This window comes from Miscanthus floridulus, chromosome 8, assembly GCF_019320115.1.
Source record: "Miscanthus floridulus cultivar M001 chromosome 8, ASM1932011v1, whole genome shotgun sequence".
Taxonomy (NCBI): domain Eukaryota; kingdom Viridiplantae; phylum Streptophyta; class Magnoliopsida; order Poales; family Poaceae; genus Miscanthus; species Miscanthus floridulus.
In genome coordinates, this window is record NC_089587.1 from 16,463,495 (window position 1) to 16,479,839 (window position 16,345).

The 16,345-nt window shown below is 49.7% G+C and overlaps 1 protein-coding gene across 1 annotated transcript; it reads left to right on the top strand.

Moving 5' to 3' along the window:
- The first annotated feature begins 4,914 nt into the window (after positions 1-4,914).
- On the top strand, positions 4,915-10,863 carry LOC136471219 (very-long-chain aldehyde decarbonylase GL1-2-like). Its single transcript, XM_066468954.1, has 9 exons — positions 4,915-5,111; positions 5,254-5,483; positions 6,172-6,410; positions 6,591-6,810; positions 7,543-7,933; positions 8,023-8,130; positions 9,584-9,790; positions 9,904-10,014; positions 10,156-10,863. The coding sequence occupies exons 1-9, from the start codon at positions 5,061-5,063 to the stop codon at positions 10,483-10,485; spliced, it is 1,887 nt and encodes a 628-aa protein (XP_066325051.1). The 5' UTR covers positions 4,915-5,060; the 3' UTR covers positions 10,486-10,863.
- The last annotated feature ends 5,482 nt before the right edge of the window (positions 10,864-16,345 follow it).

Consider the following 16,345-nt stretch of genomic DNA (forward strand, 5'->3'; position numbering starts at 1 on the left):
GCCCTCGGCGGGGGCTCGTGCTCGCGACGATGAGCGCGGCTCGGCTTCTCCCCACGTGCCGATGAGACGGCGACGGAGCTCCTTCCCATGTGACGGCAGTGGTGACGGTGCCGAGAAAAGAAACCGGGTAGATCTCTTCCCCTTCCATCCATTCGTTCTAGGGTTAGGGTTAGGGTTAGGGGTTTAGGATTCAATCCGATTGACAGATCGAGTCCCCTCCTTCTCATTCTTGTTTTGATCTACTCCAAGAGCTAGATCTACACCTAACCTGGCTGCGATACCATTGATAGGATTCTAGGATCACTAGGTGGATATAGAACTTGATGATGATGTACCTCATCTCGAGTCTCCAGTCGTGGCCATGGCGTCGGCGACGAAGTAGCAGCAGTGTGGGCCCGGTCTGGTGACGACGGTGAAGGCGATGGCGCTTCCCGTCGCCCACAGCACACCCTCACGATTGGTCTAGGGTTAGGACATCGGTGGGCTGCTGGTGGCTGCGGCGAACCTCGTCACTTGTGCCCTGTCCCCCACCATCCCTTTTATGGCACTGCGCGACGAGGGGCCATCAGCTAGGAGAACCGGCTTAACGACTAGGAGAACCAGCTTAGCGCCTCCGATCAGAACACGAATCAAGGACTCAATTAACCGTTGTGCCAACTGATGGAGATCATCCTAACAGACAGGAGAAGACCATGACAGGGGCAGTCTGCGGCTGCCTTCGTGACCACTCTGTGGCTTCCGTCGCAGGCAGGTGCAGCACCAGCTCCGCGACCAACGTGGCCACCTGGCGCGTGGGAAGCCGGAACCGAAAGTAGGAGCACCTGCCACAGGCGGCCAGCGACCGGCCGGGCGGCGCCTCTGCGGTCAACACAAACTCGCTAGATGTACGCCCACTCCAAAGCGTTGACGGCGAGCGACAGGATCACGGCCGTCGACGCCCCCGCACACCGGACGCGGTCATCTCGTCGTTGGCCCACTCCAGCAGCGCCCAAGGGCAGACATGTGCGCTGGACTCTAGCCCAACGACCTCCGTAGAGGCGCTTGTCATGAGACCGCGGCAGAAGGCGCTAGTGTCCACGCCGTACTCCGCATACGTGCCGACGCCGTCTGCCACACCGAGGACGCCGCGCTTGGCGATCCCAAAGTGCGCGTCGTGGTCGTGCAAGGGCACGTAGCATGACGCCCGGTCAATCCTCGACGCCGCCACCGCCGCAGCGTCATGTTCCATGGGGCCACTGTCTTTGGTACCGGCACCGTTCTCCGTCACCGGCGGCTGCAACAGGGAGGCGGCGAAGTCGGCGACCACATCTTCCCGACGGGAGCTGGCGTGGGAGACACTCCATAGACGAGCCCCAACGCGACGCGAGGCAAAATTTCTACCACTATTTTTTTTCGTCCAACCATGCACTTCGGAATCTTTCGCTGCGATTTTTCCGTATTCCGGTCAGATGGAAACTTCCGTTTCTTATGTGAAAAACGTTGTGCCCGTCCGTGCCCTTTTCCAATCCGTTTTTTTTGTTTTTCTATTTTCTATTCCTATTTCCATTTTTTCCTGTTAGTTCCGTAACTTTTGTGTTTCTTCTTTTTTTTTTCCTCCCATTTCTTCTTACAAATAGAATAAATAAATAATAAATATTGTATTATGGTTATTTGGACCGTTTATTCTTCTCGGTGCTTTCCTGATTCACTTTTTTTATTTCTCTTTTCCTTGTTAGTTCCGTGACGTTTTTTGACCCAATAATCTTATAATCCGACTCCATATCGGTCTAAACACGAGCTATTTTAACTCGTATAAGCACGAGTTATATATATAAATTATTAGAACGGAAGAAACTCTACATTGACCGGGAGTTGAAGGAAGACGGACAAAAAAAATAGATGGACAAAAAAAATGGCCAAAAAATTTATCTCTTTATTATTAGGTATAAATAAAGAGACTACATATAGATCTATAAGGAATAATGAAGAGATAGCTCCCCTCACCTACTTGTCTTTTGTGTGTTCTTATTTGTTGTTCTCGAGGATTACGCAAGGAAGACGAGATCTATATCTGCAACCTTTACACACATTTTTTTTTGGAATCAGAGACCGGAAAAAAGATCTAACAATCTGTACATAGACCGATTCTCAACGGACCCGTCCCCCCCTCATTCTCCGCTGCTAATAACGTACACAAGCTACAGAGCACCAGAGTATCAGACGGCCCTGAGCGGAGACGTGTTCGACCGAGGGACGGATGGAACGGATGCATATATTGTCGATCGAATGAGTTAATTCCTCGCGTTACTTACTTGGAACCACGTACAGTTAGTCACCCAGAGGCCAGGCCGCCGTAATTCCTACCAAGGCGAGGAGGGCTTGTAACTGCACTGCAAACACAGCCACACGTACCACGGTACGAGCTAGCGCGCAAGGACCATGGACCGCAAAGAAACGGCCGGTACGGTCAAGCCACCAACTACGTAACGCAAGGACGGACTATATATGTACTGGCAGTAGTGTGTGTGTGTGTGTGTGTGTGTGTGTGTGTGTGTGTGTGTGTGTGTGTGTGTGTGTATATATATATATATATATATATATATATATATATATAAACACATCGAGTGCAAGCGTGCGGACCACATGCCGTACCGTAGTCACGCAAAGCACACACACACATTTAGTGTATATATAAAGAGTGTAGTGTACTGTAGGTGGTGCCAACGAGTGATTGGACGGAGGAGACAAACGTACGTGGCTTCGCAGTACGTGATCGAACCAACTACGTTCCGTGACGAATGATGGAACGAACAGCTCATGTGGCAGGGAAGGATGAATACTAGCTTTGATTTGCAAATTGAAAGTCGCTTTTCGTCGTCTTATATCTTAAGCCAAAAGCAAGGCCTGCCAAGTACAAAGGTGTGTGTACTACTACGCATCAGGGCCGATGAGAAGGCTAGCTAGTTCAAGCTCCAGCAGCGGGAGAGCTAGCTGCACGCGCCACGCACCATGCACGGGCGCACGGCGGTGGTCGCAGTCGCAGGATGACGACCGCGCTCGCGTCGCGTCCACAGCCGCGCGCGGACCGCGGACTGGGACAGGCAGGCGGACAGCCAATCGCGCCCGGGCCGGCTAGGTGGCCGGTGGGGAGCCCGCGCACGGGCGGCCGGCCTGCCCCCCGCATTAATAACCGACCGGGGCGAGCAAGCGGGCGGCCGCGCGGCCCATCCCGGTCCCGGCACGGCACGGCACGGCACGGCACGGCGACGCGCGATCGCGCGGTCGCGGGGAGTGGGGATCGGAGGGAGGGCCGGGTGTGAGCACCACAAGACATGGGCGGCTCACATGCGAGGCCGTGATATGCATGCATGATCTGACATAACATCGTACCGCAATAATACATACACACAGGCGCGTACGTACACGTTACGTAATGCGGTCCGCCCGCCGGAGCTAGCTAGCACTGTACGCCGCAGACGAAGACACGCCGGCCGATCGATCGCCGCTCCGACCGGAATCGGATGCCACGCCACCGTCCTTTTCGCTTCATTCAGGGCCAGACCCAGACATCGCAAGTGCACGCCATCTGCGGCTACCACCGTCGGCAGGCGCGCCCAGCACGGGCACCACGCGCGCGCGATCCAGCCACCCAGCCAACTGCCCGCCCGGCTGCGGCAACCAACCAATCGGCCAGCACCACGCACGCAACCACCCCGCGCCGGCAGTCGGCACACGCTGCTGCTGATCCTGATCCCGGCGGTTTCCACCACCACCGGTCTTGGTTGGAAACGGCATGACGAGCCACCTTTAGTCCTACGGTGTTGCACCGGTTCGTTCTTCCATGGAGCTCCGCGTTCCCGACGACCGATGACAGACCGCCCGCCCAGCCCCGGTCGGTCGTCGTCGATCGAGCTGCAAAGCCTGCAACCACCGCGTGCGTGCGTACGTCGCCGGACAAGGACGGCACCGTCGGCAGACCGCCCGATAACTCGCCAACTAACCGCGCCATCATGGCTGCACTGCACTGCACCCATCGGTATCCGGGTTTCTATGCGTGTGTAGTATGTCAGTTACACCCAACAACGTTTGACTTCTTTTGCGTTGCCGCCATGACCTGACCTCAACGGCTAACAAACAACCTGCTGGCTGAGTGATGATGAACCATGTTGGCTACTTGCTAATAGCACTATAATAAGAGGGTGTTTAGATTAGGCTGCTAAAGTTTAGTGAGCTAATTTTAGTCACATTTAGTCACTTTTTACCTAAACACTATAACTAAATAGAACTAAAAGAGCATTTAGCCAATTAGTCACCAAAGGTTGCTAAATGAGACTAAAGCCCAGACTGCCTCACATTTTAGTCACTTTAGATCTAAACACCCTGATTAAAAAGAACTAAAAGGCTCTTTTAATCCACCAAACTAAACAGGGGTGGCTGAAGTTTAGCAACTGGTTTAGCTATCTAAATTTTAGCAGCTTCAATCTAAACATGGCCTAAGCTTATTACTATTACAACCAGGGGCGTACACAGCGGTGGGGTGGGGGGCAAGCTCCCCCTACCCGTATCGCAGCAGTGGAACCCCCATGAATTTTTAGGTAAAGTTCTATAGTGTAGGAGGGCTGAGACTTAAGATCGAACAATAGTATTGTTTAGCCCCCTGAAATATTTTCTAGGTCTGCCGCTGATTACAACAGCTAACCTATGGTTAAGTTAAGACGGCTGCTGCTATTGCTGCTGGTCCAATAATGGCAAAGAAATTCCGGTGCTGGATAGATGTCCATCGCCGCCTTTAAGATTTTTTTTTTTGCGTTGTGAACTGCATGCGACTGCGAGCTGGCCCCGCTGGTTGTCTTTGTTTTGCCCACCGCCACCACCACCCTCCCCTCCTCTGCTTATAAGTACTAGGCAGTGTGGCGTCCGGCCGGGAGAACGCAGAGGCAGAGGAGAGACGAAGAGAGCAGCCAAGCACGACTACACATAGGGGTACGTGTCTGTTTCTCTCTCCCGGCTGGCCTCCCTCCAGTACTTTAGACAGTGCACCGTGTGGCCTCTTTCGTCTCTGAAGGCCAGAACCATAATCCATGGCTGCTCCCCTCTCTTCCTGGCCATGGGCAAGCCTCGGCAACTACAAGGCAACAACGATCGACTCTCCCTTCTTCGTCTCCTTCCCTTCACTTTTGTGCATATATATATGCATCTTTGCAACCAATCCTGTTTATTTCTACAAGTAGTTCTTTGTTGACATGCATGTTTGTGCACGTATATGCTATGCAGTACGCGGTGCTGGGGCCTCTGGCGTGGAAGGTGGTGCAAGAATGGCGGGAGCAGGGGGCCCTGCCGCTGGCGCTGGGCTCCTGGTGGCTGCACCTGCTGCTACTGTTCGTGGCGCGGGGGCTCACCTACCAGTTCTGGTTCACCTACGGCAACATGCTCTTCTTCACCCGCCGCCGCCGCGTCGTCGCCGACGGCGTCGACTTCCGGCAGATCGACGCCGAGTGGGACTGGTGAGTGTACTATGTGTATAGACTACTGCACCCGTTACCTTCTTGAGTCTCTGGCTGCAGCTGCATGGGCATCTTCCTCCCGTCTTGCGGCACCAAACAGCTTTCTGCCTGTTCTTGGCTTGGAAGTTATACTTTTTCGGTCAATGAATAGTTTTTTCTCTCCTAATAAATCAGTCAACAATACTTTCAGCCATGACTTATCAGTCAAGCGAACAAATTTACTGGAGTCTGGAGTCATCCAAAATGTGTGGATGGGGCACACTTTGTATTGATGGCTGTAGCAGTTGAGCTAGTAGCTTCTACGACTCTAGTATACTCCCAGTATTCAGTTTGATTTTTGGAGTCGTCGATCCTAGGAGTTTGAAGCCCTAAAATATAGTTTTGTTTTTTTTTCTATAAGTGTACTTTCTCTCTCCATTTTGATGTCACCATAAATAGGTAACAAAAAGAATTTACTGTGGGAGTTCTTGCTCTATAATCAAAGTTCTGCACGTCAATAACAAAAGCACAGTAGTAGTCTGCATATCATTGGTTGCTGTAATTCTTCGCACAGTAAGTCTTGTGACGTGTCAGTGACTGTAATTCGGTAACTTTATGTATTTGTCCGGACACCGCGGAGCCCGGAGGCGGCTTGTGAGTGCTGTGACGTGTCAGTGACTGTTCCTGACCGTGGCCCCCGCCCCCGCAGGGACAACTTTCTGGTGCTGCAAACGCTGATTGGGGCCACGGTGGTCAACAGCCCACTGCTCCCGGGCCTGCGGCAGCTCTGCCTGTGGGACGCCCGCGGGTGGGCCGTCGCCCTGCTGCTGCATGTGGGCTTCTCAGAGCCGGTCTTCTACCTGGCCCACCGGGCCCTCCACGGGGCCCCGCTCTTCGGCCGCTACCACGCCGCGCACCACTCCTCGGGAGTCACTCAGCCGTTGACAGGTGCGGCGGCGACGGCGATCATTGCGCCATTATTACTATTGAGATCTCATTACTGTTTCTGCTTCCTTCGTCTCGTTTTTTGAAACAATGCTTCCTTCGTCTCGTCATTACAGTATTTATGATGATGATCGGTACAGTAATAATGGGAGTACGTACTTTCATTGCATTTGCTGCTTGCAGCCGGGTTCGGTACGCCGCTGGAGGTGCTGCTGCTGACCCTGGTGATGGGGGCCCCGCTGGCAGGGGCCTTCCTGGTGGGGGCCGGGTCCATAGGCCTGGTCTACGTGCACGCCCTCGCGTTCGACTACCTCCGCGCCATGGGCTACAGCAACGTCGAGGTCGTGTCGCCCAGGGTCTTCGAAGCGTTCCCGCTGCTCAGATACATCCTCTACACACCTTCGTGAGTACTCTACACTATACCATCGTCTCAAAAAAGAAGAAGAAGAGTACACTATACCATAAGAAAAACTTAATAGAGAGACTACCTCCTTCCAAACAGAATATAATCTTAACTATAGATTAAATTAAGTTTTAATATTTAATTAAATTTGTAGAAAATTATTATAAATATTGTTATCTCCAAAGACGTTGATTGGCAGACAAAGAAACGTCCAATTGGGTGTTAATAGTGTACTGTAGCACCTAGTAGTACGCATTGTGACACGACAGGATTCTAGGAGGACCAAAACTGGCCGAAATCAATGAAGCTGTGGGGGACACTAAGCTTGACAAGGAACCGGAATCAATGGGGGAAGGCTTGCATAGTTGGGCCTTGTTTAGATCACTCCAAAATTACAAGTTTTTTCACTCTCTCTCCATCACATCAATTTTTGGACGCATGCATGGAGCATTAAATGTAGGTAAAAAAAATAACTAATTGCACAGTTTAGTTGGAAATCACGAGATGAATCTTTTGAGCTTAGTTGGTCCACGATTGGACAATATTTATCAAATAAGACGAAAATGCTACTATTCATCGGGTTGAAAAAATCTTCAATCTAAACAAGGCCTTGCATTGCAAGTGTCATTTATTTCGCGGCAGTCACCATCCTTTTCCTAAAGCTGTGTCGCCATGGATTTTGCTCTGACCACCAACCTGTTGGTGACGATTACTGTACGTAATTACTACCAGGTACCTGAGCCTGCACCACCGTGAGCGGCGCGGCAACTTCTGCCTGTTCATGCCGGCGCTGGACTGGCTGGGCGGGACGCTGGACGAGCGCGCGTGGTCGCTGCAGCGCGCGGCCTACGACGGCGCGCCGGGCGGCGGCGCGCTGGGCACGCCGGGGTTCGTGTTCCTGGCGCACGTGGTGGACATCATGTCGTCGATGCACGTGCCGTTCACGCTGCGGTCGCTGAGCGCCAGGCCGTTCGCCAACCACTTCTTCCTGCTCCCGTTCTGGCCGCTGGCCTTCTTCTTCATGCTCCTCATGTGGTGCTGCTCCAAGACCTTCGTCGTCAGCTTCTACTGCCTCCGTGGCCAGCTCCACCAGACCTGGTCCGTGCCCCGCTACGGCTTCCAGGTACTACGGTGTTTCATTAATGGCGTCGCCGGCCTCCTCTGCTTCATTCGGATGTCGCCGGAATTGAATGGTGCCGATGTGATGTGCAGTACTTCCTGCCGGCGGCGAAGAAGGGCATCAACAAGCAGATCGAGCTGGCCATCCTGCGGGCCGACAGGATGGGCGTCAAGGTGCTCAGCCTCGCCGCGCTCAACAAGGTCAGCTCACGCCCTGTTCACTCGAACTTATCCGTTAGGGTACCGTATATTTCTCTCACGATAAATCAGCTTTATTCGGTTTATCAGCTGATAAGCCGGCTAAAACTGATTTATTGGTAAAGAAAAATACTAGCTCTCGTTTATTACAGGTTGCACACCCAACTCCAACCCATGCATAATCCTACAGTACAGGAGTACGTATGAGCTAGCGTAGCTGTGTCCCATCTGCCTGCTACGTTTTTTTCGTCGCGCTTTGATTGATCATGCGACGCGCGCGATGACCCGGGCCTCACTCCGTTGCCCATCACGTGTTGCGGTCCAACTCGTTGGACCCGTATGGACAAGCAGCAGTACAGTACAGTACTTATACAGTACTGGCTGCGAGTGCGAGAGATGAGTGGTGTTGGCATCCATCCATCAAGTACTCGACGGGGATGCATGCATGTGGGCGCAATGAATTGAAGGGCCGGCGTCCGGAGAGACGGCCACGCCACGCGAGGACGCGACGAAACGCATGGCCGTATGGGACGGGTGTGTGCGTGTGTGGAGGAGAGGGTGGCCAGGGGCGCGCGGCAACAGCCACCATTGATGGCGACGATATGATGTCGACCGAGAGAGGCCTCGGCGAGGCGGCGACTGGCGTGGGGGGAAAGCGACGGAGCCTGCCGCTGGCCCGCCGTCCTTGTCGCGCACCGCCGCGGACGCCAGCGGGCCGGCCGGCCGGCCAGATCGCGGGAAGCGCGCGTGGCAGCAGGTGCGGCCGAGGGTCATGACGTTCACGTGCCTCGAGTCCGCGACGGGTCGAACAGTATTTTTCTCAGCAAAAATAATCCGCGATCCAGAACCAACCAGCCATCCTGCGGCATGGGAATCCAATCGTGACAGGTGTCAGCATTGCGGTCCTGCCTTGCCCTGCTCCAATCAGTGGAGGCGTGCCGCGTGTGCGCCGAGCCGTAGATCCCAGCGCGCCAATCAGAGTGGTGTCGTGGACTGGACACACTGTAGATGGTACTGGACATGCCGGCCCGCCCGGGCTCCTGGGCTCCTGTCTGACTCCTGCCGCTGCCACTCTGTGTCTTCTGTGCTGCGCAGTGCTCGCCCTGGGCCTATAGCTGGGCTGCCAGGCATATACAGTACGGCCTAGGAGCAGTAGTATACAGTTTTCAGCAGGGACGACAAAAATCTCAACAAATTCGGAATCCAAATTGTACAGTACTCAGCTGCAGTAACGCGTGCCGCACTTTTAACGCGGTAATTTTACCGCAAGTTAAATTCCAGCCTAGAAGCTGAGAAGCATGGGCCACGTATATACAGTGCGGAGTAGTAGTACAAAATAATCTACCGCGAGTTAATATCCATGTTTGAATCTTGGATCACAGCTTGGAACAGGTTTTTCATCTTGAGGCATCTCATTTTGTACTGTGTCTGTCTGTCCATCTATATCGCATATCAGAACGAGGCGCTGAACGGAGGCGGCATCCTGTTCGTGAACAAGCACCCGGACCTGCGCGTGAGGGTGGTGCACGGCAACACGCTGACGGCGGCCGTGATCCTGAACGAGATCCCCAGCAACGTGAAGGAAGTGTTCATGACCGGCGCCACCTCCAAGCTCGGCAGGGCCATCGCGCTCTACCTCTGCAGGAAGAAGATCAGAGTCCTGGTAACATATAGTACTACGTTCTACTCTGATCAGCATCCATATATATATCAGCTGTGTTTTGCATTGGTAACGACCTCTTGCGTACGCATGTGTATGTATGCTCTCGATCTCAGATGCTCACGATGTCGTCGGAGAGGTTCGTGAAGATCCAGAGGGAGTCGCCGCCGGAGTACCAGCAGTACCTCATGCAGGTGACCAAGTACCAGGCCGCACAGAACTGCAAGGTACAGTACAGTGTGTCATCTGAGATTATTCACGATGAACCTTTGCGTTGCATTGTTACTGCACTTGTAGTATTAGCTACTGGTTGCTGAGCTGACACGCTAATGATGATGAACGGCAATATAATGGTAACGACGGTGCAGACGTGGATCGTTGGCAAGTGGCTGTCGCCGCGTGAGCAGCGGTGGGCTCCGTCGGGGACGCACTTCCACCAGTTCGTGGTGCCGCCCATCATCGGCTTCCGGCGGGACTGCACCTACGGCAAGCTGGCCGCCATGAGGCTGCCCAAGGACGTGCAGGGCCTGGGCTCCTGCGAGTACACGATGGAGCGCGGGGTGGTGCACGCGTGCCACGCCGGCGGCGTCGTGCACTTCCTCGAAGGCTGGGACCACCACGAGGTGGGCGCCATCGACGTCGACCGGATCGACGTCGTCTGGAACGCCGCGCTCAAGCACGGGCTGGCGCCGGTGTGATCGATCGTCTCATCCAGCCGCGCCCGCGCGCGCGCGCGTTTCATCGTTTTGGTTCAGGCGCGCGCGGCTGGCTGTGTCTGTGCATGCAACAGCTAGCTAGCCCAACAGACAGCCCACGGGCTACCGTGGCTATTCTTGTACTACTGTCCAATGGGACGACGGCGCCACAAAATGTAGTACACGCGCGCGTGCATCGACGATCTGACGGCAGGATCGACGGGTTATTAATTATTTATAAAATTCACCGTAGCAAATGGGTTAATTAGTTATTGACGACGATGGCCTCTTTTTCGTGTCAAATTAAACACTGATGTAAATCCTCACTCAGAATAAGAAATCGGATGGCCGACGCGGCGGCGCGCTGTGTGATTTGTGACTGGCTGGTTGCAGTGCAGTGCCGCCTTTCAACATCGAAACTTCGATCGAAAGCCACACGACTTGTGCGTGCGCCCTACCCAATTCACCAGCCGTTCATGCATCACATTCACACTGGGCTCACATTAAAAACTAGCGCTACTACAAAAACGTCGTGAATACCGCCAGCAGAAGAAAGCTGCAGCCGCTATTATGCATCACCGGAACCTAAAATTCAGATAATGTTTTCAAAAATATGGTTACTCTTTCGGTATCTGAACACTAATGTAGTCGCTTTCACTCTCAGTATCTGAGTACCACCAGCAATTGCTTTAAGCAATACAATTTTAATTTCCTCAAATTGACTTTGATGTAGCAGAATTTTTCTTAGACTTAAGCTATCAACTAATCATGTCCTGGAAGGTTAAGCTCTGAAGTTTCTTAGAATGAACTAGAAAGCCAAGCGCGGTGTTGCCGTGCCCTTACCTTGTTAGAGGAAACCAGCCAGTGAATTTAGTTTTTGAAAACAACCAGCCAGTGAATTTAAGTCGTTTGCCAAATGTCCTACTGATGTTTATCCGTCTTCTTTTTGGCAGTCTGGTTCATTTCTGAACGATCCAAATGCCCTTAAAGCTTACCCCCTTGGTAATAGACTGCAAGATGTGGAGAAGGAAAAAACAGGGGCACATCCAACCTTGAACTCAGCTCCCCCGTTCGCGTGCCCTTAAACCCGGCTTGATCCGCTTATTTTTTTCATCCGGAACAGTGTTTTTCTCTCACAAATTCATCCAGCATTCCTCCAAACCATCTAGATTCCTCTAGAATTCAGACAAGCGAGAAGTGCCATTTCATTGAATTGCCCAAAGGCGTGGAGCCAAATGTAGACTATTAATTTAGAAGCAATGAAGAAGTTTATCTGAACTCAAAACAAACTGACTATAAATATAAATTTGATTAGAGTGTGTAAGCAATGAAGTACTTCTGCTGTTAACTTAGCGTGCCTCTAGTTTTCCTGTATCTCCAATAAATTATGAATGCAACTTCATCTACAACCTGCAGCTTCATATTCTAGCATCGGTTGACTGGAGAAAATACTACCCAGAAGTTCATCAAGTGACAATAGGTTGACCTGGTAATTATCTTTTGGCTAGGGGATATCACAAGCTTATGTCATATGCCACTTACTTTTGATACAAATGCATATAATTTTAACAATTTAGAAAAACATGAACCAGGACATTCATAACTCGTGAAGAACGCTAAAGAAAATCTTTATATTCGGACTATGTCGGCAATTGTGGTATCTATATGTATCTATAAACAACTGGTGACATTGCGGGTATTACAACAATGCTACTTGAATTAGGAAAAGGAACTTTTCCAGAATATGTATCTATAAACAACTGGTGACATTGCGGGTATTACAACAATACTACTTGAATTAGGAAAAGTAACTTTTCCAGAAATTATTTCTGATCAAAATAAAATGATTTGGATATATACTATTTGTTCAGTGAGACTTGACCATATCAGTATAGATTAATCAAAATATATTACAATAGAACGGGTTAAAATGTTGAGAATCAAACTAATATGTTTTTGAAGACAATCCAAGTATCAAACCGATGTAACGACTTGTGCACGGGACCAGGCTCCTGGACGGGACATGGACTAACCGATGGGTGAATCTGTTGAGCCTTCTCCATATATTCCATACAGCCATTCTGCCAAAACAATTGGCATGCAGACAACATTAAATTTCGTGTCAAAAACAATGGAGCGATTGAATTTCATCTTGCTACTACAATCTATAAAAAATAAAATGGAATTGGGGGGCTAGAGCTCATGCGTTCTGGTTGCTATGACTGCAGCCTTCGGAGTTTGTAGGGAAAGTCAGAGGATAGAAGCACGGAAGGGAAGAGGTGGCTGGGGAGATGGAATGGAAGGGGCCTACTTGCTGTTCCGATGCTTAGATCGTGCGTGGTTTCGGCGAGTGTCGCACTCGCACCACCGCTGGGCGAGACGCTAGGATAGTCGCCTCCGCTTCCACTCTGATCGCCAATTCGCCACCGTGTCGCCGATGCCCCTCATCGCAGTGGCTGCGCTCGACTCCGCGTGGCCGTGGCTGCGAGAAGATGGGGAGCGCCGGGCTCCACGGCGGCGAGATGCCGCGGCAGGTTCTGTCCCTCGCGGCTCACCTGACCTGACCATGGTAATCAACAGTTGTCCGTGGGCCGTGGTGGCGTGGCCCGCATTCTATCGAGCAGCTCGTGGGCGTGTGAGACGTGCGATTGCCCCATGCCATCGGTTGCGGTCGTGTTTGCCGCCTGGTGTTGCGCCTCGCGCCGCTGCCGTGCGGGGGAGAAAATGCAGGTGCGGTAGTGGTGGCGACGGTGATTGTTTAGTGGCGGGAGACGGACTCAGGAGATGGGCGGAGGATGGCCGGTGGCCGGTGGGATGATGGGGACGCGGCGTGCGCTTGGGACGAAGATCCTAAAAACGCTGGCTCATCTGCTTGCGGCTCAACCGTCTGGTTACAATCTTGCGCTTCAGAAAAGGAGCCACGTGGCAAAATGAGGCGCAAGAGTACCTGGTGCAAGATTCGTTTTGTAAGGCAAATTTTTTACAATTTAGCCATTTTTTTTGAAGAAAATTTACGTTGGGTCCTTTAGGAGAAATAAACTTATCTTTAGATCCTGAGGGTCGGCGTCAGGACTCACGCCATAGATCTCGGCCACGTCAACGCCATCTAGGATCTCGGCTAGGCACCTCGGCGCCAAGACCTATGGCGTGAGTCCTGGCGCCGACCCCAGGGTCAAAGATGAGTTTACTTCTTCCAGGAGACCAAACGTAATTTTTCTTCAAAATGGGCTAAATGGTAAAAAATTGGGTTTTGTAAGAGATGACAGCAGCAAACCTAAGACTATTAACTACTGGTCCATCTATACTTTGCAGCATAATTTTTAGGCATGTTTAGTTTTAGGGACTAGAGACCAGAGACTAAAAGAGGACTAAAAGAGAGACTAGATAACATATTTGGTTTCAGAGACTAAAGGGCTCTACAAAGATTAAAATATCCTTCTTCTTCTTTTTTTGACATAGGCGAGGGAGGAGAGAGAGGGAGGGATAAGGGCTGTAAAGTTGGTCCATTAGCCCTAAAAAGCCTCTCTCAAGGACTAGTGAACTAGAGACTAAAAATCCCTCTAGTAGTTTCTTCTATTTGGTTAAAAAGGACTAAAAGAGACTAAAAAGTAGTCTCTGATCTCTACTCCCGTGAAACAAACATGCCCTTAGTGTTCGTTGATCCTCACAGACTCACTATGCCGCACATCTTGACAGTTTCAGATTGAGCTGTTTTCTCAAGATCTTATGCAATAAGGCTGGTGTCTTCACCAAGTTGCTGAAAGCACTCTGCAGCTACAATGCACATGTCACCAGGCTGAACACGACAATGTTCTCTTCTGTGGCTATGACGTCTTCACCATTTTTTGTCGTCACCGGAGCTAGAAGACTTAAAGAACAAAGATTTAAATTGTAATCTTGACTTTTAAAAGAATGTGTTCTTACAAGAGTTTGCTGAATTCATATGTACTTTTTATGCTTATTAAGTAACCCATGTTTTTAGAGAAATATATATTCATGCTCACATCTCCAAACTCCAAAGTGCAAAGCGCACACTGGCCTTACACAGAAGGTGAACTTAAGCCCCTACAAAGTAGGAACCATCTTCTTTGTTATCGCAAAATTGGATTAGTTTTCTTTCTTTTTACTCATGGATCACATACCGATCAAATGTACTGTTCACCATTTTTCCTTTGATTTTACAGTTTTACAGATCGAATTGGTGCTCATGTCTCTTTGTGGCTCAAAACATGTTAGGATTAAGGCTGCGTTTGGATTACGGGAATTTCAAAGGATTTTTAAAGGAATCGGCATTCCTAGTTCTGGCTACTGTAGCCGTAGTTCTGGCTACTGTAGCCATGTTCCAAACAGATCATATGGACCCTACTTTAGAGTGTTAATTAATGAATACTTTGTCTTTTTGTCTTTGTGAAAGCCTGCACCAAGTTGCATTAGTGAGCATGAGTGTTTTGAACTTAGTGAAGGAATGGAAAACAAGAGATAGCAGTGGATTGTTTCGTTCCTCCAAAACGTACAAGCGCACCAGCCTTTCCTCCGGAAAGGAACTCATGAATCCTCCATTCCAAACACCGCTACAGTGTTTAAAACTATAAGAATCGTATTCCTTTAGAATTCCTTTGAAAATCCTATAAACCAAACATGGCCGAAATGTTCCTATACCTGTACGTTTTGGAGGAAATTAAAAATCCACTTCAACCTCTTGGTTTCTTTTCCTTTGCAAGGTCCAATGGAAACTTGTTCATTAAGGCACAACGTACCATGAATGCACCTTGCAACTACTTGTTTAGTAGCATCTAATACATTAGTGAAGCTTTGATATATCTCTTTGTATTCCTGTTTTTCGAACACCCACTTCTATGAAATTCTTATGTTTTTCTTTTTCTCTGTTTTGTCATTATATTCATGTGTGTTTCCTATGTTTCCTTCCATTCCTATACTTTTTATTTCTTCGTTTCAAACAAGCCCCGATAGATTGTAGTGTCGAATGATCTAAAACAGTCCATGCTCCTCTAATTGGTTTGGAAATTTTGTAAAAGAGAGAGTTGTGCAAAACTTATCGGCCGTACACTCGTTGGCACTGTTATCAATGTAGCTTAGAATGTGGCACTGTTATTTACATTTTTGTTTGCTTTGAAAATTTTGAGGCACATAATCCATTATTTTTTCTCATCCTTATTGTATTGAATTGTGTTCAAAATTTCGAGGCTCCTGTAACAACACACGTGCATATGCTAGTACAGAATAAAACTTTCAGTAGTAACTACTGAATGCGACTACTGGACACTACTTAATACCTAATATTACTGAACATTCAGTAGCAAGTAGCATTCAGTAGAGTCGGTTTGACTGAAGCACGTGATAAAACTGAACGTCCGTTTCCATCTCAGAAAAGTCTAAACCGCGCGCAACATGTCTTCGATCTTGATGGAAGGAGGAAATAACAAAAAAGTATTAGATTCTGAACCAAAATGATTTATTCATTTTCATATAACAAATTAAAGTGGACGAAACACGTACGATTGCGTGTGCATGGGTCTCCATGTTTGGTCCTTTTATGGTATACTAGGAACTTAAATATATCACTAGTTTATTTCAAAATAGGACGACTTAAAACGTATATATGGGTTTCTCAACAGTAAAGAAATCTTTTTTTTATAGTTGGCACCGATTTCTTATAGAAACAGTTGACATAATAAACCATAAGTAGCTAGTGAACCGTCTTTGGAAATCCATTTTCATAGAGGGCGTTGTTAAGAAAACCGCTCTAGAGATACATCTATTTTAATTAAAATGGTCATATTAACTAGGCCTACCAACGCATGAGGCCTGTCACTACTGGACTCATATGCTTTGGGCCCAGAAA